The sequence below is a fragment of the Vidua chalybeata genome, chromosome 21 (assembly GCF_026979565.1).
Source record: "Vidua chalybeata isolate OUT-0048 chromosome 21, bVidCha1 merged haplotype, whole genome shotgun sequence".
Classification (NCBI taxonomy): Eukaryota; Metazoa; Chordata; class Aves; order Passeriformes; family Viduidae; genus Vidua; species Vidua chalybeata.
This window is the reverse complement of record NC_071550.1, coordinates 11,247,141-11,271,463: the sequence shown is the minus strand read 5'-3', so window position 1 is coordinate 11,271,463 and position 24,323 is coordinate 11,247,141. Positions and strand designations below refer to the sequence as shown.

The window sequence follows — 24,323 nt, the reverse complement described above, 5'->3', positions numbered from 1 at the left end:
GCCGAGCCGCCCCGAGGCCGCAGCCCTAGGCGTGGGTACGGCCCGAGCCCCCCACCTACTTCACGGGTTCCGACTTCAGGCTTGGATGGGGGTGCTCAGAGCTGCTTTGATTTTGCCCTTGCCTCTCGCTGTCCCGGCGCACCTCGCCGAACCGCGCCCTGCCCAGCGAGGACAGCAGCTGCCGGGGTCGGCAGTGAGACAAAGAAGAGGCTGGGAATCCTCGCTGTTCTTTGGTGTCGTGAGACTACAACATAGAGACCAGTCAGAGAGTCATTGGCATGGAAGAAATGTAAATTAAGACGTGCATGTGGCAAATAATAAGGAAAATCAGCTCAGTAAATGGCCTGCAAGACCCCATGGAGCTGGAAGTAGGCCGCTGTGGTGAGGTGCAGCCCCGGCACAGAGCACTGTACCCGGACCCGTGGAGGGGGCACAGCCACTGCGGCTCCTCCCGCCCACCTGCAGAGTGAGCACGGCCGGGGAAAACCCGAAGTGCTGCTGCGTCTGAGAGGGCAGGGAAGTGCTGTCTGATGGCATTATCACCAGCCACCGAAAAACCGAGACACAACAGTTTTCCAGCAGGCAGTGCTGGAACACGGGCCTGAGAGCAGACAGCTGGAATCTGTGAGAGGATGTATGTGAGTGGGTGAAAAGCAACTTAACCAGTTGTGTAAATAGACCCTTCGATAAGACCCAGCACTGAATTTTGGTATGCAGCAGGAAGCACTCATCCCACACAATTCCGTCCTTCAGCTGCTCCTCCACAGCCTCCCAGCCCTGTGTCATTCCCTCTGCAATTAAAGATTTCCCTGCGGAGAAGGAGGGACATACTCAGCTGGAGTAGGAAGGAGCATTGTTTAGTGATGTACACATTCAGAGCCATAGCATACCAAATAATAACTTCTAGCGCAGGTTCATAGTCCAGTAGGAAGAAGGCAGCATTGAAGCAGCTGCTTTAAGACTGCTGCTCTAAGTGCTGGCAGTGAATTCACCTCCACCGTGCCTAAGTGGCAGGTTAGCATCCATCATTTAAGCCTTTACATTTGGAATCCACCTCACAGTAGATTTCAAGATAAAACTGAAAATTTGGTGTTTTCTGAGCATTTAATGATTAAGAAAACTAATTAATCAAAAATCCCGGTAGATACGAAGAGCACATAAACAAGCAGAAGAACAATTTAAGATGCCTAAAGCATGCATTCATTTTTAGTATTAATTTTCCTATCACAGGAAACTACTGATTTGTGTAAACATATTTAAAAACATATTTAAATCCCCAGCAGCCTTCACATGGGCGTCAAGAGAGAAACAGGGGGAAAGAGGTAAGAAAGGAACATTTGCTGGGTTCAGCCCTAAACCCCCAAATGAGGGCAATCTGTGAGGTATTTCTGCCTTTCCCTACTGATTGTGCTACAAATAGAACTGTGTTTAAGAAGTGCCTCTCATTGGAAAGCAAAGTTGCATTGCAGCGAGTGCTCGTTACCTACACACCAGCTGTGAGACTGACTCAGAACCATATTACTCAAATCGACTTGAAATAAGACAACCACCACCTACAATTAAACTCCCTTCCCTCAGTAAACTAAGCTGAAAAGTTTACTTTCAGCTTGTCTCTTGTTCTTGGAGACAAGAACATACTATTCTGTTTTCTGATGAAAAAATAGATCCCACAATGTCAACTCCCTTCAGGAATCACCCTCTGCTCAGTTCCATATGCCCCTGTAACCTGAAGAGTGGGCACTGTAGTCTCCAGATGCACCACAAGTGACACCATCCTGCAGCTGTAGTGACAACATTCACAGGGACAGAGACAAGAAGTGTGTTTTTTCTCACATACAAGAAACACAGACAAACACATAGAAATCACAGTAACATCTTTATTGTTAAAAATTCTTAAATGTCCAGAAGTTTCTGGAGTACTACAGGTCTTCCCTTTGTTTCAGGTACTTTTTTTCATTTTATAATGTGTACAAAGACTCTTACATACAGGACAGATTTTTTTTTTTAAGTTGTCTCAAAATTGTTTCTATGTTCCAGTTTAAAATGTGAGGAGTCATAGAAAATAAAAAACCCAAGAGACAAGGCATTTAGCATTCTAATTTAACTTCTTGAAAACCACGTCAGCAGTTCTGTTCTGTTTGCATTGAAACTGAAGCTTCAAAAGAGAAAGAACTTTAGAAAAAGCAGAAGAAATATTTCTTTATAGCACAGCACAGTGTAAAAGAAGCATGTGCTTGAACTGCTGAGCAATACTCACAAATTTACAACACAATTTGTTCTCAGATATAAAACTTGACTGACAGGAATGGAATGTGTCATAGAAACACTGCAAAAAGACTACAGAATTAGGTGACAAGGACAAATGCTTAATTTATACTAAAAATGTGAATTACTGGCTGCACATGCCAACTGAGGTAGTCAGAACCAGTCATTAACCCGTCTGCATGTGAGAAAGGATCATTACTCAAGTTCATGCGTAAACACTTTACAACCAAAAACTGATACTGACATTTAGATGCTTTCTTTGGAAAACTTGAGCATACTTACACACTGTATTTACTCTCAAAGTAATTTTTATATTTCCCCGTTCCCTTCTCTATGATTCTGAATAGAGCTTCACATCAGAAATTGCAGAAAGCTATGGAAATTAATTATGCTTAATGAAATAGCATAAGCAATTCCTCAGTAGAAGCTGATGCATGAAATAACATTTCAGATGAAATGTCTTTCTCGCTACCTTTCCTAACACTATGTTTAGGGAAAGAGTTTGGAATATTTCTGATGCAAAGGCCAGCCACCAGAGAGTGCAGCTGATGCATCCTCACCAAGGCTGAAACGAGTCAGGTATGCTCAGCACAGGTTCTCCATCAGATGGGCATGAGCTTTCTGGGGCAGTGTCCAAAAACTGAACATGAAGAATCACTGGTGGGTCAAGGGCCAGAGCTACCCTGAGACCCCTTGGCCAGGGCTGAGTTCACATGCTAGATATGTTCTGACAATTAGCGTCCTTCATTAGCTGGCACTTATCTTTACATTGTGGTTAGTAACATACCTAAAAGAAAGGCATCTATGGAATTACTTCCTAAGTGAAAGAGTGCTGGAACATCACCTGGGGAAAAACTGTAGAAGCGGAGGCTGGTGTCTTACTGTGCACTCTGTTAATGCTAAGAGCCTTTTTTTTTATTTATTTATTTTGGTTAGGCATTAAATTCTACCACTGGGATTTTTTTCTCTTACTACTTTCAGGTACGTCAAGAGAGCCTTGTCTGAGGGATATGATATATATTACACAGGAAATATAAAAGAAAACTGTAATAGTCATGAAGGGCAGAGGGTTGTGAAAATATTCTCTTTTTTTTAATTAAAAAAACCCAAGTCACTACAAATGTAAGGAGCAATCAGTCTAGACATGGCACCAGTGAGCCCAGATACAAAACTAGTCTGTTCTACTTTGGACTCCAAGCCTCAAGCAATGCTTAGGCACAGCAACATCCCTACATACAGCAGACCCTGTATGATCTGCTTAGAGGATGCAATTGCTGAATTGGATCTTCTAATCAGCACATGATTAGGGAAAAAATTGACTGCTAGAGAGAAACCTCAATATCCAAAGTCATTCCATACTTTTCAGGATGGGTCCTCAATCTGACTGCAACTGTGCACGTGATTTAGAAACAAAACCAAACCAAAAAAAACAACCACACCAACACAAACAAGACACCTAACAAGGCACTGAAGAAATTGAATCTTCTTGAAGGCAAAGCTGATTTATCAGGCCTTGACTGGCTCTTTTCCATATTCATATGCAAGTATGCAAGTAAGTAAGAATTGTAGGATCTGTTTAGCACCCAGAAAGTGTTAATCCACAGAAGCAATTTTTTTTATAATGCACTTCATAGCTGACATTTTAGTACTGTCAGTTCTTATAATGGATCTGACAAACATGGATCTGATTTGAGAAGGAAAGGCTTCCCACTTCAAGAATTTTCCAGCATTTCCACTTTGTTTTCGTCGAGTACAAAGGGAGAAGGGAATTCTTTATTCTTCATGTATACCTCCAGACCCTGAGAATGTGTGAGAACAGTATTGTTAGGCTGTAAATGCACTATTTTAAGTCCTCAAGTGACTGACAAAGGTCAGGAACAAAGGAAAAGTAACAGTTTCCCCAGTGACAGAAAGTGTTTCTGGGGTTCAAGAAGCAGAGGTGCTAAGGAAACCTGATGTCAGAAACAAACTTCTTGGGAGGGCAGCATGGGAAGGTGTGTCCTTAACTGAAATTAGAATAATCCTGGCAAAGAATGTCAAATTGCCTTGTTTTCATTTTGTTCTGACAAATTATTGATTTCAATGAGTTCACCACCTGCACGTATTGAGGAATACACCTACTGCAGGTAGCTGGCTTGCAAGTTATCACATATGGAAACCTAGCAAACAGTGCCCACACATTCTCCTGCAATCTACTATTTCTCACTCTGTCCATCCAATCGGGAAGCTCCTATTCTCATTATAAAATGGAAGCAGGTTTCTCAGGATCAATTATTTTCAGAGAGACAAACTTGAGAAATGGCTTCCCTAAAACCAACACCCATATAATATTTCTCAGTCAGGATTCACTTACTGTGGGATATGAGCACAAATAAGCACACAATCCATGGATTTTCTAATTTGAATATTCTGCACTTCTCATTATCAAAGCGCTCACAAATCTTAATGAAACTGCAGCCTTGTTGCAAATCTCATTTTACAGATGGCTAAAACTGAGAGTGAACAAAGTGCTGAAGAGTAAATCATAATGGAACCACATTATGATAACACAGAGTCCAAGTCCCTGTTTCTTTGATCTTACCATTTCTCAGCAAGCCCAGGCTAAAGAAACTACCTGTGTTTGGAAGGAAGTCAGATGCATACCTGCACACTTAAAAATGCCTCCATAGATAGTTATTCTCACCTCTCCAAAATAAGACACTAGTGGAGAAATCTCACACACAGCCGGAGGATCTTCAGTTCCTGAGAGACTAAAGAAGAGAACGCAGGATTAACTTCCTGCCATGGTTAAAAAACAGTGCATCTTCTTCAAGAGATTATCCAGAACAGGATATCCAGAAGGATAAGACATTTGTTAAAGTCATATGCACCAGACATTATGTGAAAACAAAGTGTGAAAATAAAAAGGAATTAATAAGTCCCAAATGTTACTCAGCAAAACCAAAACACCCCTTTTATAGAGATGCTCTTCAAGTCAAATGAACAACTTGTGGGTCTACTGAACTATGAGTTGATGAAGTAATGGCCCCATGGAATAAAAGCAGCTTTCCATTACATGTGATGCAGAAAGGTATCCGAACTGGTAATCACTCTTAACAACCAATCCTTAAGACCACCTGAGAATCCTGTTAGGGACACAGAAAAGCTGTCAGGGCCTACAAATTAAAATTCCTAGCATTGCTAAATCCAGAGTGATGGAAAAGGCTGCCCCCGTCTAACAAGGTGCTACAGGAAGGGCCAACTCATTACTCCAAGAGCAGGAATCTACCAGAGAGAAAGCCCAGAGCCTCAAGCGCTAACTATCTGGAGCACCCACAGCCATAAGAGGAGCAGGAAGTGTAATAGACATCAACCTGCATATGCAGAGAGGACCAGCTGAACAAAAATCACGCTGAGCCACCCTGTGACTACACTAATGCCCGGTTTTGGAGAGCCTAGCATGTGCCATTGGCCAGCTGGCATGGCTGAGCACTTTGACTAGAGAAGCTGCAGAGAAGGTCACAGATTTATACCTGAGTTTTTCTGGTATCCTGCAACCATTTTCATCCACAAATCTGGCTCCAGCCTTGAGAGCCCAGCGGTAATGCTGGGCCAGGAGGGCTTGCCGAGCAGTGGTAGGAGTATCTTTGTCAGCTGTGTCTGCATTTTTTAGTGGCGAGAATTCCTCTTCTCTCAAAACTTCAAATGCCACAAAATTCCTACCAGCAAAGGGAAGAAAACAATGATCATGAAAACCAAAGCTAGTCATCAGCCCTGCTAATGCAACAACATTAATGGGGAAAGGCCTATATATATTTTTGGGAGAAGCACTGTATGCAGCCTGAGGCAGTCAAGTCAATGGAAGCCCACTGCCCTTCTGAAGAGCCAAGGAGTACCAGGGCTGTAGAATGGAAAAACACAAGAAGCCTTATCTCTTTGGGAACTTAACAGCAGCCTCCCAACCTACCAGAGCTGTGCTCAGGGGAGAGAAAAAGCAACAGTTCACCAGAGATGCCATAGAAACATCTTTAAGCAGTGGGAGGTTCTTGGACAAGACAGCTCAGAGCACAGCAGGACAGAGAGCACAGCACTGTTCAGAGCTTGGGCACAGCATGAGCAGTGCAGTCACTGCAGAGCACCCCACCATGCCCCAAGAAATGCCCCCTGCTTGGGAGTCTGTAGTTAAGGACCAACTAAGGACACCAGCTCCCAGGGACAAATAAGCAACAAGGGAGGCCTCACAGGTGATTGTGAAGTACAGCTGTTTACTAGAAATGGGAATGCAAATTAAAAAGCCCCACAGCAACATATGTGCGTTTCTGCACTTCATGTGGGAAGCACAGCTGCCAAGGTGGTTTTGAGCCGTTAAAAAAAACACAAGGAACCACTGCTTAAAAATGAGTTCTGTCACGGCTCAGAACTCAGCAGTGTTCCCATCGCCCTGGGATTTTGGTTTTGTCTTTAGTTTGACACTACTTTATTTAACACATGTCAGGAAACAGAGACTGGTTCAAACGTTGAGCTCTCTATTCTAAAGGAAATAATATAAAAAGAGAAACAGTACACCCAAACAAAGATCATTCAGTTTGCCTGAGGTCTCTCTTTGGCATTTATTAAAGCCTAAAACAGAATCTTCAATGCTGAATTTGAGACATTGGAAAAATAGATTTTATAATAACATTTATGCTTAATTGCTAAAATCCTATATTCCCTAGACACAAGTACCCCTGACTATGTATGTCACAGCACTCCCAGCTATGTTGCAGAATTTGGAAAGCAAACACTGATAGTTCCACTTGGCCCCACGGTGCTTAAGAAAACAGTTTTCCGAGCACAAAGGGTACGAGCTGAGCCCTGGCTTAACAGCACCCAAAAATGTAACCAGAGCCGCAGCTGTCATGGAAGCCACAATGTTGAAAGACCCAATTTTTGAAAGTCTGAATACTCCAATATGGGCTTCATTGGCTGTGCACTCAATTTCCTTTTATTTTTCCCAGGCTGGCAGAGGCCAGGCCAGTCAACACATCCTCAGCAGGATGACCAGTCTGGGAGCAGGGTTGGCGCAAGCACTGAGTGCTTTTTGAGTTCCCCTTAGAGCCTGCGGCATTACAGTTGGATTGGAGCTGGGTGTAGATCCAACAACCTTCCTAACAAGGCACCCACAAACCATGTGCTCCCTGGGATGGCTTGTTTCAACCTACAGTCATTCAAACAAACACTGAGAAAGGGAGGAGAAAAGTAAAATTATGTCTGTCACTAACTTAGAGAACTGGAACACATCAAACACAAACTTCTCCAGCTTTATCCCGTTTGGTTTTAGTGGTTTTACCAGATTTCCCTCCTTGTCAATGTAGGGCACCTTCTTTATGGCTACATGATGCTTCAGCTGTGACTCCCATTTCCTGCAAAAGGAGAAGAAACCAACCATTTTATTTAGTTCAAACCCACTTAGAAAAAAAGCAATACACTTGAGGGAAGCGGATGGCTCATTACTCCTCTGGGTCAACTCTCAACTGTGGCCTCCCGAGTGATCCAAGTCACATCCAGGAAACACTTCCCCAAGAAGAGCAGCCTGGCCATGGGCTCTCTCTGTACCACTGGGACATGACAGTCAGAGGACAGAGAGAAGTTTGCATCAAGCTGAAATTGCAGGCAGAGGTTACAAAAAAAAAAAAGAGGCAACCCAAATTGTTACCTGACTGGGGTCAGAGCAGAGCAGATCCCTCACCCAAAGGTGGTTCAAGCTCTTCAGGAAGGTTGTACAGCTGCTCACTGAATGCCCAGCATCACATCCCCATTCCCCAACACTAAGGTGCAGAGTCCACCCATAACTTCACCCTCTCCCACAAACTCTTGCCCCAAGTGTTGGCATGGCTGACATTCCCACTAGAATCCCATGGTATGAGGCTGCTTCAGCAGCCTGCACAGCTGCTCACCCTTGAAGGCCAAGGAAGATGGTGCACTGGCATAACTCAATTGACTTAGTTACAGTGAACCTGGGAACCTCTTCCTTGGGTAGGGCCTGGAGAGCATGCTGGGGCTGTCAGAAAGGGGACTCAGGTGTTTGGAACCGTTTGGAAGAGAGAGGAGATGAAAGGCAACACAGAAGATAACCATGACTGACATTCCAGAGTACGAAACAGGAACACCCAGTCTTGGAGGTATTTCTGGGCTGCACAGCTACCTAGAAGGTCGGCTGGGACTTACTGGGCCACTACTTCCAGGAACTCAACAGTGAAGAAGTGGTTACAGATGTTGCCAGCACTGAACATCAGTCCCCCCTCAGGGCGCTGCTGCTGTGCAGTCTCCAGGCTGATCTCACTGTACTCCACCACCTGGTACACTCCATCCACACAGCACACCACCCCAACGGGTTCTGTGGGGTAGGCCTTCTCCACTACCTGCAGCCACAGGGCACAGATTTATGACAAAGAGGAAGAAAATCCCAGGACTATTCCAACTCCCAAGTACAAACAATCCCACTGAACGACTGATCCTCCAGCACCTCAGTGCTGTGTAAGGGGCACAGAGCAGCCTGGAGGCATATTTTGCCCAACAATTCAACATAAACCCCAGTACTCAGCCACTTAAATTGACAGTTTCTCAGAAGACAGTTAAAAGCAATCTGCATAGTGGGGGGCACTTTTCTTACCAAGGACTAGGATCTGGCATTAAAAGAAAGCTGTTTGCAGCTATTAGCATTCAACTCCCCATTTGCCTGAACAGAGCTAATGACTCAGGTAACATAAATTTCTCTTCAGGCACGTGCTGCTTTAGGTGAACAAAATCCAGACTGTAAAGGCTTTCCCCATCTTCCACAGCACAGAATGTAAGAAATGCCTCCACTGGACTTACAGGTGCATTTATAAAACACAACCCAGTCCAATATGGCTTCTTGACAGCCCAAGTGCCTTTGTAGAAAGGGCTGGGCATAGATGCAAAGCGATTCCAGTGTGCAGTTTCCTGTGCAGCTATACTCCCTGCTCTAACTGAAGTTTATTTTCCACAGTACTCTGGGAAGAACAGAGGACACCCACAGCTAGGAATTTGAAATGCTGTGCAGGCAGCAAGGAACTCTAAACCTGCTCAGAGTGAGCTGCTGATGGGCAAAGGGTTGAATTCCACAGGTCATGTAAGCTCCCCACAACCAGCAGCTTCCAAGAGTCATCAGACTCCCTGTGAGAAACCAGCCAAGTGCTAGCACTCCTTCACCTTTGCACCGCAGTCTGCCCCTTTGGAAATACAGAAACCTATGAAGACTGGATCTGCCATTTTCACGAGGATATTGTCCACACAATATACATGGACATACTGGATTCCACGCTGCTTCATATCATTCAAGATCTTATTATCCATCAAAGCACGGTATAAGCCACCATTTCCATCTATAATGCAAGAGAAAAGAGAAAGTCTTGGCTCATTTGTGACTTTGGGGTGGGTTTTTTCTAGCTAATAGAGCAAAAGCAGAAAGTACTGAACAAACTTTCTTGAATGGAAGAATGCTTTCTAGCCAAGAGCCAGCGATACCAGGTTTTATTTCCAGCTCTGCCACACAGTTCAGAGGAGCATGCTCTTCTTTTCACCCCAGTTCTCTCACTTGAAGAGTGGGACCATGGGGACCAACCTCACTGAGCAGCATTATGAGACTTTATGAAGGTTAGTAGGATCCTCAGAGGGAGAATACTAAAGGGCAAATGTATGCAGAGGGTGGGAAAAGTCTTTTACTCTTCTTCTCCAGTACAGGGCAAAAGCATATTTATTCTCTTTCTTGAAGAAAGACCAAAATAAGTCTTATTCTCTGTTTATCTTCCCCCCCCCCCAACTTCTCAATGCCTTTTCAAAGGCTTGAACTGCAGCTGTACAAATGACACCTGCATGTTTTATCACCGATCACCCATTTAACAGTTCCTCCTGGGATGCCCCTGTCAGCTTGGGAGAACCACTCTGCAGCTGCAACACAGTCCCAGCAGGGCTGCCCTCACCAAGTCTCTCACCATGTCTAGGTTAAAAGAACATTACAAGGTGAGACATTGCTGTCATTTTGAAAAGAGTTCATCCTCTTGCTGCTTTTTTACCCATTTCCAGCTATCAGCCTTGAGCTCCTGACCTTCACCACAGAAGGCAGTGCTCCAGAGACCTCATAAAGAGCTCTGCTAATGCACCTTTCTCCTACCCTGCAGCCAGAGCACTCCTAATCCTGCCACCACTCCCAGACTTGGATAAAAAACATGTGCTGTGGTCAAATGTCCAGCCAGAACTAAACAGATGTATGTTCCTGATTACCAGCCTGAAACATTAGAGAACCTTTCCACATTAACTGGAAGCATTAACCCTGACCCCCAAAGCCTGCTCTGTGTGCCTAGGCAGGCTGATGGTCCATAGCAACTACCAACACACATGACAGTACTGCAGTATGGAAGAGCAAACAGCAGGTACCTGGAGCCATGGCAATTTTCCCCTTCTCCTCCAAGATGGCCTTCCCATCAAAGGTGACAGCAGGCAGCATCCTCTGTTCAAACATGACAACGTTGCATCTATCCAAGTTGAAGTAGTTGTGCTGTACAAAAAACTCTTCTGTTGGCCCCAGTGTGAACTCACTTGTCATGATGTACCTGGGCAGGAATGGGAGCTTGGCAATGAGAAAGAACAACACAAGTGAAAGGCAAAACAACAAACTGAACAGAAAAGAGAGGAATCACAGGAGTGTGAAATGAGACACATGGCAGCATCCCGTGGTGAGCAACTGCACACGAGAGTTCTCCTCCAGAACTCATCCTGCAGTAAGGCTGTATGGGGTCCTATGACCATATCAGGGCATGATCCTACCCTGGCTTAGCTCCAGCCAGGACAGAAGAACCGTGCCCTAAATGTGAACAACATCTGCGTATCTGGATGAGCTGGAAAACAAGACAAAGGGCAGAAAACAGCCTCATTCACTCTAGATTCAAAATGATGTTAAATGTCTACAGAAACCCTGACCAATTCACTCTGTCAGCATCTCTTCAGTGCCAAGGCAACAGCAGTCTTTCCATATGTTGGCTGCATGTTTGTTTTTGTCATAAGTTTTTCTATTTCCTCCTTTCCTTTCAGTTCCACATTGCTTCTGTCTCTTCCTCCACTACTGTCTAAAAGCCATTTTCATAATCTACCTGTCAAACTCTTCAACAACTATCAGCATAGGGGAACAGGGTCCTCTGTCAGCATGAGGAAACAACACAGAAGAGCCTGGACCTCAACTGCCCATCCCCAGTTTACATCTCTGTAGCACAACATAGCCTGGGCCCAGGTATACTGGAACAGCAAAATGTTTCAATTGCCTCCTTGCCCCTGAGAGGGGAACTGGAAACAGATGTGGCATCTTGCAAATAATCCATCCTGGCTTCTAGCAGCACCAGGGATGATGCATTTGCAATTCAGGTCCTGTACACAAGGCTTCAGGAAGAAGCACAATATGGACTCATGTTCCATGAGGAAACAATGTAGAAATCAACTTTGACCTCCAATTTGTAAAATAATGTGGCACCCTGAAGTCCTCAGACACCTGCTCTTTCACTGTGTCCTGGTTCAGGGCAAGTCTGGGGAAAGAATTCCCCTCCCCCCCACAAAAGGGTTCCTTTAGGAAAGCAGAGTCAATTGGCCCCTCCCCCCAGCCGGTTCGGGAGAAAATACCTCTGGAGGAAAAAAGTGGAAAAAACCTGTTTATTACACAAGAGAACTTAGACAATATTAAACAATAAGACTTCTTGCCACTCCAAGAGAGACAAATTCAGAGCAAATCCCCCCGGGCTGCAGCTCAGCTCACTCAGTCTCTGACCAGTCCTTCCGGCGCTGGCAATGCCGCGGCCCAGGCCCGGCCCGCTGGGCCACAGATGTAAGCTGCTGATGCTCTTCTGGTGTTCAGTCCAGAGCAGATCCAGAGAAAGGAAAAAAAAACACAGTCCAGGGAACTTCTCTGCCTCAGCTAGCTAAAACTAACTAGAAAAAGCAAAGGAGAGCTCTGTCTCGCTGTCCGTCCGTCCGCAGACAACACCGTCCCAGAGCAGGAATGTGGAGGAGGGAGTGAGTTTTTTGAAAACAAACCCTGAGCTTCTTCCCTCCTCCTTTCACTCTTGGAACAAGACTTCAACATAAACAGGGCAGACGATTGGGGATAAAGGCATCATACAGCCACCCTAGGACACACTGCCAAAACCCTGTCTCAGACCAGACACTGATTCCGTAAGGGTATTTCTACATAGTCCTCATGGTCTAACAGAGGACATTTAGCAGAAAACATTTCCTGATTGTCCCAGATTGAGAAGCCAGATGTTTTCTATTGCCATCTGTGTAGCAGTGGTTTTCTGTTAAGTCAGCAGTTTTCCTTATCTCTTTCACAACCAATCTGCTCTCAGAGGAGACATCTGCTGATAATGGGCCATTGAATGTCACTGCATGATTGATAAGAACTGTAACATCCCATTGTGAGATGCTCCGCCCAGAGGGAGGAGCCAAGCATTCCTAACTGGATATAACCTGGGTTTTGGGGACATCAGAGGCAGCCTTTACACAGGTTCCCATAGGAAACAGCTGTGGTTTTCCACTGGACCTTCAGAGGAAGACTACACCTTTTCTCCAGGACCACTGCTCCAACAGAACCACATCTACCACTCCAGGAGGACTGCAGACACTCCAATTTGGACTGCTACCAACACGCCGGCCAAAGGGGTGTCAGGTTGTATTCTGACTCTGTCAGTGGTTTTCCTTTTGTATTATTGCATGTATTTTCTTTCTTTTCCCTTTTCCCAATAAATTCTGTTTTTGACTTGGAGTCTCTCACTGGTTTTGCTTTCAAACCAGAACACAGATACATCTGCAGTGCCTTCCTCTCACCCACCACACCCCATATGGAATTCACATTTTGCACTTTGCCCAGAGCTCATCTCTTTTGAAAGCCAGGAGCAGCCAGCAGAAGGGGCAACTGTAAACAGTGACAGCAGGAGGTGGCCTGCACACAAAGCAAGAGTTTTTTTTGCAGAGGTTATGGACAAGGGCAGGAAGAAGGGCTTGGAAGGCAAGCTCTAGGTTGTCCTCCATGCAGGAACTTGAGAAAGCAGAAATGGATGAAATTTCTTGTAAAGCATCTGCAGTAATCACTGAAAAGTGCTGTTTACAGTGTTGCCAGTAGCTGCTTGCAAAGCCAGCAAGGTAGGGCAGTTAGGGTTGTGGACAATGATAGAAGGGCAGTACTCAATTCCTCAGGTCTGCAGACATGGACTTGCCACCTCCCATCCCTCTGCACCCTCCTCCAGCCACTGCCATTGCAAATCCTGCCAACAAAAGGTTCCTCTCAACCTGTCTCTGTACAGGACCCAGCTCAGTGCTTCTTGAAGAGAACATGGGCAAGACTGGAATGCAAAGAGCCCTGCACAGCAGGCCTGGCTTTAAATCACCTACCAGGGAATGACACACTTGCAGTGGTGTCTCTTGCCAGCAAGCTGCTCCACTTTGCGGATTCTTTCTGCTTGGATTTGATACAAGTTCTTGCCACTGGGCAAGCCCACGTTGTACATGCCCTTGGGATAGCTGACTCCCAGGCGGGTTCCTTGTCCTCCAGCCAGGAGTAGCACTGCCACCTTGTTCTGTGAAATCTGATGTAAACCTGTAGGAAAAGAAGCCCAAGGGAATATAAGAACCTCCAAAGCAATCAACACCCCATGTTCTTCTCCTGAGCGTTTCTGCAGAGCTCAGGCAACAGCCCGAAGCTGACAGTTCAATGCTGGCAGCTCAGAGAGAAATATGCCACTGCACACAAAGGAGAAAATTCCTTTCAACTCCTGGATGCAGTAGTTTCTTCACCTAAAGCAACAATTGGTGCAAAAATGGTCAATAGTCATGAGCTACAGCTTAGGACATTCAAATTAGGATACAAAATCTTTACTAGGGAGGTAGTGCAGCACTAGAAAAGACATCCAGAGAGGAAGGAATGTCCTCTAAGGTTTTCAAGGCGTACTTTAGTAAAGTTGTGGCTGACCTGGCCTCAGGATGTTTACAGTTCTGTTCCAAATGGGGGTTGGACTAGAGACCTCCAGAGTTCCCTTACCATTTCTATATCCCAAAGAAGCCAAGTCTCATCATCTTGAGTAAAGCAGAAGGATTTCTGGAATCTGCCTTAATTGATTATCTGTACCTGTGCTCCAGCTTCAATAGAAGCTGAACACAGCTGCAGTCAGCTGCTAGTAATACAGCCAAGCCTGCAGGAGCTACAACTTCCACAATCTAATTGAAATCAGTGTCAGTGCTCCTGACAAACCAGGGAAGTCCAGAACCTAGGGAAGAACCAGAGCACATAATAAACACTCAGCTCACTCTCAGACTTTGGTCCCCTTCTCTGAAGTTAGCATCACAATAAGGACTGACAATTGTGAGAAAGATTTTTCATTAGGGAACATTTTGCGTTTCTCTGGGAATGCAAGGAACATTAGGCTTGCCATGTCAGAAGCCACAGCTCTGCTGCAGGTAGCTATCAGGGCCTTCTGCCATCACACAGCACTGAACTGCAACTGCTCCTGTAGACAAGGACAGCCTGTGGAGCACCCCAGCCTTCAGGAAACACATCACATTAACCACGGCTGTGGCTAAAATATTCTTGATTTGGACTGAAAGATATGGGGACCAAAGAAATTGAATTAGAAAAAAACAGGATTGAGTTTATGCTAATCTTTAAATAATTGGCTGTTTAAATGAACAATAGAGCAAAACTACCAACTGCCATTTTAACACTCTGGCTCGATTATAATTCTGTTCAAAACTGCAGCTTCCAGCAATTTTCTCAGCAAGGACTTAAGTTGTCCATGACATTGCAGTAACACCATTCACCTTCCCATGCTTACAAGTTTCAGTCTTACCACAGCAGTAACACAAGACTTTCTCCCTAAACACACCCCTTCCAAAAAGACTGGTCCTGGCACACAGCCATGGTTCTGCTGTAGAGTAGCCTCTGGGGTCAAAGGCCCCAGGAGTGAGAGCTGGAAGCCACCTCTTGTGGTGGTTTGTTGTTTTACAATTGTTTTCTGTTAATAAGTTTATAATGGTTTGTTCCATGTACCCCGTTCTGTTCCCCTAATGGTTTTGCCCTAAGTTGTTTACCTCTACATTTTCCCGCCAAGTGCCTGTCAGTCCCTATGTCAGTCTCCCCAGTCCCTCCCTTGTCTCCTTATGTGTCCCTGTCAATCCCCAGTTCACTGCCCCCTACCCCTGCCTGTCAAGTTAGACACACCCTGGTTGTTCTGGAAAGTTCCTTGTCTGTTACCCTTTGCACAGTTCCCCATTGGATTGTTAAGCCTGCTCCTTCCCCTGTGCTGTCTCTATTGGATTACCCCAGTTGGGTTCTCCTCCCCTAATGTCCCCTCATTGGATGTCAGTTGTTCCACCCCTCGTACCCTCCCCTCTTTAAAATGTGGAGCCCCCTTCATTCCTGTGCCTTACTTGTCCCTGAACCCTCCTTGAGAATAAAGTACCTTGGAATTCATACAAGTGGCCCCTTCTTCTTTCTTTGCCTCAGCCCTTTGTTTCTGCTTTAGAGCTGTGTTACCCACGCCACAGCCAGCCACAGGGAGCAGCAACTCCTTCTGAGCACTGCCACCCAGGAGATCTCAGAAGAGATCTGGGGGCAGCCCCTCCTGTTGTGCCCTCCGGCCATAGGGAGAGTGCTAGCCAGGACATCTCCATACTGTTGCCGCAACCAGGTAGAAAACAACCTCTAGAGATCTTCAATCCTCCAAGTGGAATTAGGAGAGCTCCCTAAGAAGAAACCTTTCCTGAGTGTAGAAATCTTGGGATTTCTAAGTTTCAGGAGGTCCTTGGACAGCAGAGGAAGGTTGAATAGGTTTAAATTGGTAATGTAAAAGACACAGAGGATCTGAGTGAGCTGCATGGTGATGCAAATAAGACATCCATCATTTCACAACAAACCACAAGCAATAAATGACCCCTTTGTGCCTCCACTGAGCTGCCTATGACACTCAAAGTACAGAGCAGAGGATCTTAGCTATTACTTACAACAAGTACTTGCCCCAGTCCCATCACATGGTTTTCCTGCATGCTCAGCTGTTTGCCAGTGCAGGGCATCACTGCAGGAGAAGGGAAAGAGCTGAATGGAGAGGCACCAAAGCATGGCTCCAAACGTTCTCATGCCCTGGCTTGGATGGTGGCTGTTTCCCTACTGGGATCCAGCACAGAAAGAATTTATGGAGGGGGAAAAAATCCTAAAACAGTTGCCCTGTGGGACATTTCCAAAGTGTTCAGCCTCATGCCTGGAAATGCTCAACGCCTGGTTGGACAAGGCCCTGAGCAATCTCATATAGTGAGTGGCATCCACACCCATGGCAGGAGAGTTAGAACAAGATAATCTTGTCCTTAACATCCCTTCCAACCCAAACCATCCTGTGATTCTGTGAAACAGGCAATAAAAACATTTTTTAAGAATTATTTTTTCTTTAAAATAATCTAGAATTGAAACTTGATCTAAAGTATTTCACAGCAATTTAAACCAAAGCTGCTTGAGGTCTGAGCTCAGCATTTGCTGGTCTCAGTTGCTGCAGCATAGGGGGTGCTGCTTTAGAGTGCAATTGAGATTCACCCACCAGTGGAAGAAGTCGGGCACTTGCCCTGCTGCATCTCCCCCCTGCACTGCCAGCCTCACACCAACACACACACTCACATTCTGATGCAACAGACCACATCCCACAGATCCCAAATTAGATGTTTCTGCTGAGCAACAGATTGTGACCAAGAGCACCATTTACATGACACTCTGAAGTGAACACTGTATTGGGAAAGTCAAGGAGGTCCCCACTCTGCCCCACAGCATCAAGGAGCTACAATTCTCAGCCACAGCTCACAGGTGCCACAGCTGGCGACACCCCACTGAAATGCAGATGCCCCACAGGAGATAGCAGTTCTCAGAGGTTTTCCACACAGTGACAAAGGTATGGGGTCTACCCAAGGGGGAGTTGCCATCTCACACCCATCTCCTGGAGGGGCCTCTCACTGCACGGACTGAAACCTCAACCTCAGTGGGATAAACTCAAGCAATACCACTGATAACATCAACGATGTCACTCTTTTTTACAATCCAGCAGACTGACAGGGCTATATTCCAGGAGGGCTCACCATGGTGCACAAGAACAACCCAGACAGAGGAGTGCATCCCCTCATTTATGGCATTCTCAGTATTTATGATTACAACCCTACAACCCAGACAGTTTTTTCAATTCTGATCTTAGGTCACCATGAAAACAAATAACACCAAAAATTTGAGTAAGTAGCTCTGCTCTGACTTCCCAACTGTAAAATTACCAACATTCACAACTAAAGTTCATAAGAACTGACTCATCTGGCTGCAATGGAAAGATCGATCCCCTTTAAAGAAATCCACCTAGTTTTCTGAAGCATATGAAACACAAAATAAAGAGAAAACGTGTTGGCTGCGGAGATACCCACCAATGCTGCAGCTGCTCCTACTCTGCATAAAAAGTAAGAAAACAAAAATAGATTTTGTAGGAGAAACAGACTGGTCTTGCAAGAACAGACTGAATTCTCTTACTGAACAGGCACATCAGTCCCATTACAACAGTAGTCAGTAAGAGAAAAAGACTCCAAACTTTTCAATTCTGCAGAGCAGTCAGATAACCAGAATGGCTCATCAAACTCTCAGATGAAATGGGGTACACCTCAGCCCATGGCCATGACTTAGATTTCATTAATAAAACACTGACAGAATGGAAAAGTGCTTGTGTCTATGTTTGATTTGTACCATCATTCCTAGGGCTGCCTGGAAAATGTGATTGTTAAATGTCGGTGTTTAAGATCTGAAAGCAAATCTGACCAGGCAGTTTTGTTGTCTGAGACACAGTAACAATAGTATTCGTTTTTTAACTATTAAAAATATCTCAGGTGTTCCTGTCCCAGATTAAAAAGCAAGATGTATTCTATTTGTCATCTGTATGGCAGTTGTCTTGTGTTAAGTAGGCAGTTTTTCCTTATCTCTTCCACAATCAATCCTCCCTCCGGAGACATCTGCTAATAATGGGCCATTGAGTGTCACTGCATAACTGATAAAAACTAGAACATCCCATTGTAAGATGCTCTGCCCAAAAGGAGGAGCAAAGCATTCCTACCTGCAGATAGTCCTGAGATTCTGGCCCACCAGCACACTTTTTTTTCTGTGCTGGTTTTTCCCAGAGGAACAGCTGCCTCTTCCACTGCCTCTCAGAGGAAGACTGCACCCTTTTCTACAAGATCACTACTCCAACAGAACCACGCCTGACACTCCAGGAGGACTGCAGCCACAATTCCAATTGGACTGCTACCAACACCCTGTCCAACAGGGTGTCAGGTTGTATTCTGACTCTGTCAGTGTTGTTTTGGTTCACCGCATTGTTTATTTTATCTTTTTCTTGTCTTCCCTAATAAAGAACTGTTATTCCTGCTCCCATATTTTTACCTGAGAGCTCCCTTAATTTCAAATTTATAACAATTCAGAAGGAAGGAATCTACATTTTTCCATTTCAGGGGAGGCTCCTGCCTTCCTTAACAAACATCTGTCTTTCCAAACCTAGACAGTTCCCAAGGCAAGTTTTCAGTTGTCTGGTTCTTATCCATAATTTTTTATCATAGAAAAAGGGGGAGGGGGGAGGAGGAGGTATTATTTCAGCTGTTCAGTCTTTGGAGGATGCAATGCAGGTGGCAGCTGTGGGGAGCTCAGACACCCACAGACAGAGCACAGAGAATCTCAGCTCAGTGTGATGACGACCCCACAGCCGCAGGCTGTACCAGCCAGGCAGTCTCAGGGACACTGGACAGCAGGTTGGGATGGCTCATCTGCTCCAAGCCTGCTCCACACACCTCAAACAAAGGCCTTTGAGAGCTGCATTCCCTCAGAGACCCACGATCCCACAAAGTCTGTGCCCATATCACTGGTTCCACTGGGAAATGCCATGCAGGGATGCTGCCACATCTGCAGGGACACTCAGCAGTGCCTGGGTTCAGTGGAACACAGTCTTTGCTCCCAATTGCCCTGTTCCAGGAAATAAAATCCCTCTTCAGCCTTAAACCGGATCATAAAAACAAACCAAATGAAACAGAACATCTGTGTGTACCCTTCTGACAGAAATTCAGGCTGCCTGCAGGGCTGAGGTGGCCTGGAGCCATCAGACTTTAGGGCCAGAGGATTTGGGCACAGCAGCAAGATCCCAAACATGTTAGACCTGGGCTGCCGCAGGCAGTGCTGGCAACCAGCAAGGCCAGCCCACACTGGCAGCCTGGCCTTCCTTTCCTTTCTGTGCTGCGGCCAGCGGCACAGGGCAGACACACCAGCTCCTCACTTGCCTAGCTGGCTGGGGGACAAGTGACCCAGCCCTGACCCAGCCCCATCTGCCTCTAGGGCTCAAAGAGTCCCTTCCTCCTCACTGTGACACCCTCAAATAGCCGTGCCAAGATGGACTTGGGGGCGTGAGTGGATAAGAAGCTCAATATACCCTGACCAAGTGCACTGGCACCCAGAAAGTCCCTGTGCCCTGGGCTGATACCACAAGGGGCAGTAAGTGGGAAGGGGAAATTCTCTGCCCTGCTCAGGTGAGACCCCACCTGCAGTGCTGCCTTCAGCTCTGAGGTTGTCAGCATGAGAAGGACATAGAGTTGCTGGAGCGAGTCCAGAGGAGGCCATGGAGCTGCTCCAAGGGCTGGAGCCCCTCTGCTCTGCAGCCAGGCTTGGAGAGCTGGGGGTATTCACCTGGAGATGAGAAAGATTCAGGGAGACCTTAGAGCCCCTTCCAGGGCCTAAAGGGGCTCTAGGAGAGCAGGAGTGGCACTGGGGACAAGGGATGGAGGGACAGGACACAGGGAATGGCTTCCCACTGCCAGAGGGCAGGGATAAATGGAATACTGGGAAGGAATTGTTCCCTGTGAAGGTGGTGAGGCCCTGGCACAGGCTATCCAGAGAAACTGTGGCTGACCCTGGATCCCTGGAAGTGTCCAAGGCCAGGTTGGACAGGGCTTGGAGCAACCTGGGACAGTGGAAGGTGATCCTGTCCATGGCAGGGGGTAGCATGAGATGGTCTTTAAGGTGCCTTCCAACCTAAACCATTCTGGGATGTTATGAATTACTGTACCAGCTTATGTTTCCTCCATCACCACTCAGCCCCATGAGTGGAGTCTGACACAGCAGAAAAGCTCCTCTGCCCTGTGACCCTGATGCTTCTGTTTCTGTTTCTGCTTGGAAAATCTGACTCCCCTGCCCACACATCCTCACCTCTTTACTGGCAACGCTGAGCCAAGGCTGTGCAGCCAGCCACTTGTCAAAATTTAGGCAAGTGTCTCTACAACCCAGATGGATCTTCCTGGCTTTCTTTTTTTTATTGAAATTATTTTTTAACAGTGCTGTTATGTTTTATAAAGAAAGATCCAAGACACATAAGAGCCCTTATAAATAAATAAGGGTGTGCACTTAGAAAAAAGCATAGGACATCCATGTAAGATTTACATGCTGTGGGAAGAGCACATCCAGCCACCATCTCCCCCATTACCCCTAGCTTTCACACACCCACATCTACCAGGTTCCAAAAAACATGGATTATGGACTTTCCTTGGCTTCTCCCAGATCCCACCAGCCTCCTGCCACACATGACACAGCATGGATGGGGATCAGCACCTGAGACCGACCTTTGCACCTGTTGGTGGGCTGGGAGCTCGTCCTCCAGGCAGCTACCCAGCTCAGCAGCAATGAAAGCCCCCACGCTCCCACCCTCCCCAGGGACTCATAGTCATAGAATGGTTTGGGTTGCAAGAGACCTTAAAGACCATCTCATTCCACCCTCTGCCACACCTTTCACTATCCCAGGTCACTCCAAGCCCTGTCCAACCTGGCCCTGAACACTTCCAGGGATGGGGCTGCCACAGCTTCTCTGGGCATCCTGTGCCAGGGCCTCACCACTCCCACAGGTAACAATTTATTCCCACTATCCCATCTAACCCTGACTCTGTCAGTGTGAAGCCATTCCCCCTTGCTCTGTCACTCCAAGTCCTTGTCCAAAGTTCCTCTCAAACTCTCTTGGAGCCCCTTTAAATCCTTTAGTATTATATTTTTTCATGACAGATACTGTAAATCATTTTGGCAGAATAACCTTATGCCCTCTAAACAGTATTGTGTCATGTCCACTTGCTTTTTGAACACTTCCAGGGTTGGTGACTCCACAACTGCCCTGGGCAGCCTGGTACTAATGCCTGACCACCCTTTCAATGAAGAAATTTTCTTCAATATTCAACCTGGATCTCCTTGACACAACTTGAGGTTCTTTCTTTTTATCCCGTCGCTTGTTCTGTGGGAGGAGAGACTGAGCCCCAGCTGGCTATCACTGCTTGTAGAGATCTTCTGATCCAGCTAGGCACGGCCGCGGGGCCTCGGCCGCTGCATTTCATAACGCAGCGTGAAAACTCGGGTGTCTCAACCAAAGTTCCCCGGGCCGAGGACACCGGCTGCCAGCGCTAAGGGCCGGGGTGTAGCCGTGACCCTGCTCTCTTCCTCCATGCCCGACCCGCCGTCCCTGCGGCTCCCATCCGCGGTGCCGGGGGTGGACTGCCCAGCACCCCGCGGTGCCACCGCAAGAGGCGGCTCCTGCCCCGAGGCCCCGCCGGGGGCAGTCCCTGTCCCGCACCGCCCGGGGCTCGGCAGAACGCGGCTGTCCCCGAACCCCCGCGCCGGACCCCGGCAGCCCCGGAACGGAAGGGACAGGCGGCCTCGCGCCCCGCTCACCTTCCGCCTCCCAACGCTGCAGCGCGGCGGGGCCGCTGCGGCGGGCGCTGCCCAGCAGCTCGGGGGGGAGCGGCTCCATCCGGCCGTCCAGGCGCTCGTGCGGACCGCGCTGGCGGGTCCCGGCCGCCGCCGCTAGCCGGCAGTGCTCGCCCAGCCCCGGCGGCAGTGCCGCCAGCAGCGCTCCGCGCTGTGCCGTATCCAGCTCGGCCCAGAACCGCAGCAGATGGCCCTGTCCGCACCGCTCCAGCCGCGCCCGCACCTCCTCGGGAGGGTCCATGGCGTGGGGAGCCCGGCCTGAGCGGCGCGGGACGCAGCGGGATCGGGCGGGGCAGCACCGGGCCGGGGCGGAGCCAGCGGTGCCATCCCGCCCCCCCGGAGCCGTCTCCGCCGCTTGCAGGTCACGCGGTCTCGGGGCTGCGGCGCCTTCTCGGTCAGAGGGTGCGGGAGGCGCTCCTCGGCTCGCTCCACTCCGGGCCCCGCAGGAACTGCGTCCAGCGCAGCGCTTCCCCCATGGAATCACAGAATAGTCTGAATTGGAAGTGACCCTCAAGGATCATCGAGTCCAACTCCTGGCCCCGTACAGCACCATCCCCAAGGTCACACCATGTGCCTGGGGGTGTTGTCCAGACACTCCTTGGGCTCTGTCAGGCTTGGTGCTGTGACCAGTTCTCTGGGGAGCCTGTTCCAGTGCACAACCACCGTCTGGGGAAGAACCTTTTTCCAATATCCAAGCTGAATCTCCCCTGACACAACTTCAGGCCATTCCCTCAGGTCCTGTCCCTGGTCATCACAGAGAAGCCATCAGTGTCTGTCCCTTCTCTTCCCCTCAGGAGGAGGTTGTCGACTGTCACTCTGACCCTCAGTCTCCTTTTCTCCAGGCTGATCAGAACAAGTCTCAGCCACTTCTTATACAGCTTCCCCTCAAGATCTTTGTTGCCCTCCTTTGGACAATCTCTAATGGCCTAGTGTCTTTCTTATTTTGTAGTGCCCAAAACTGCTATCAGGGTTCGAGGTGAGGCCACGCCAGCCCAGAGCAGAGTGGGACACTCCCCTCCCTTGACCAGCCCATGGTGCTGGGCCTGATGCCCCCAAGACACAAATGTCCCTCCTGGCTCCAGGGCACTGCTGACTCATATTCAACCTTCTTTCAACCAGGACCCCCAAGTCCCCTCCTGTGATGCTGCTCTCCAGCATCTCATTCCCCAGTCTGTTTGTATATCCAGGGTTGCCCCATCCCAAGTGCAGAATCTGGCATTTTCCCTTGTTGAACTTCATATGGTCGGTAATTACCAAGTTCTCTAAATTATCCAGGTCTCCCTGCAGAGCCTCCTTCCCTTCGAGGGAGTCAACAGGTCCTCCCAGTTTTGTATCATCTACAAAGTTGCTCAGTTTCCCTTCCAGTCCTGTGTCCAAGTCATTAATAAAGATGTTGAAGAGCACAGGGCCAATGATGGAGCCCTGCAGGACTCCACTAGTGACTGGTTCTAGCCTAATGTCACCCCAGTCACTGTCACCCTTTGTGCCCAACCCATGAGCCAGTTGCTCACCCATCACATGCCATGTTTACCCAGCTGAATGCTGGACATTTTATCTGGAAGGATACTATGAGAGACAGTATCAAAAACTTTACTGAAATCCAAAAAGATTACATCTATCGCCAGGCGGGGGACTATGTACAAATCACAAACGGGATGGGACTGCTGAGGAACGCGGCTCGAGCTGTTCATTTTCCAGCATCAGTCTCATTACATGGTTATGACAATGGGAAGATGCCAGCAGCTTACATCCCCGGCAGCAGACAAAGAACTTAATGTTACAACTTACTTTAAAAGCTTTTTGACCAATCACACAAAGCAAAAGCATACTGACAGTAGTTCTGTCTAACCACTATAAGCACATGTACCTTTGGTTAAAACAATGCTTGCTTATTTTGAATACAAATACCTGCTTGTAAGCCTTAAGATACAATGCACAGAGCTCTATTATTAAGCTTAGAACTTCCTAATATCTCACTAGATATACTTTTCTATAACTTAGGGAGTTATTCTAGTCAAGTGTTAATACACTGACCATTGTTCTATTTGTCCTTACTTTCTACTTCTTGTATAATTTTTCTGCTGACAGATCTTAGGGCTACTGCTTAGCTCTAATCACAGTTCTGCTGTCTCTGAGGCCTGCCTTTTGCAACTTGCCCAAAACCTTCTGATTTTAAGGATTCCCACACATCAACTGTCTTTCCTTGATCAACCAGGTGAGCTACCTTGCCATAAAAGGAAATCAGGTTTGATAA

The 24,323-nt window shown here is 47.2% G+C and overlaps 1 protein-coding gene across 2 annotated transcripts; it reads right to left on the bottom strand.

Annotated features, from left to right (window-relative positions):
• Positions 1-1,857: 1,857 nt before the first annotated feature.
• UAP1L1 (UDP-N-acetylglucosamine pyrophosphorylase 1 like 1) lies at positions 1,858-22,331 on the bottom strand. Of its 2 annotated transcripts, XM_053962053.1 has the most exons (9): positions 22,034-22,331; positions 13,678-13,882; positions 10,681-10,856; positions 9,457-9,629; positions 8,452-8,645; positions 7,506-7,646; positions 5,778-5,963; positions 4,949-5,015; positions 1,858-4,064 (listed from the first exon to the last, which is right to left on the bottom strand). In XM_053962053.1, exons 1-9 carry the CDS (start codon positions 22,308-22,310, stop codon positions 3,978-3,980), a joined length of 1,506 nt encoding a protein of 501 aa, XP_053818028.1. In that variant the 5' UTR covers positions 22,311-22,331; the 3' UTR covers positions 1,858-3,977. The 2 variants fall into 2 exon arrangements, with proteins under 2 accessions (XP_053818028.1, XP_053818027.1); XM_053962052.1 differs by having other exon boundaries at positions 3,976-5,015.
• Between the last annotated feature and the right edge of the window lie 1,992 nt (positions 22,332-24,323).

Excerpts from the sequence above, each read along its gene's own strand:
- UAP1L1 (XM_053962052.1), bottom strand. The coding sequence starts at position 22,310 with ATGGACCCTCCCGAGGAGGTGCGGGCGCGGCTGGAGCGGTGCGGACAG. Across the intron at positions 7,647-8,451 it reads TTCCTGGAAGTAGTGGCCCA|GAAATGGGAGTCACAGCTGA; the intron begins GTAAGTCCCAGC and ends CTCCTTTTGCAG. Across the intron at positions 5,016-5,777 it reads AGGATACCAGAAAAACTCAG|TCTCTCAGGAACTGAAGATC; the intron begins GTATAAATCTGT and ends TCTCTTCTTTAG.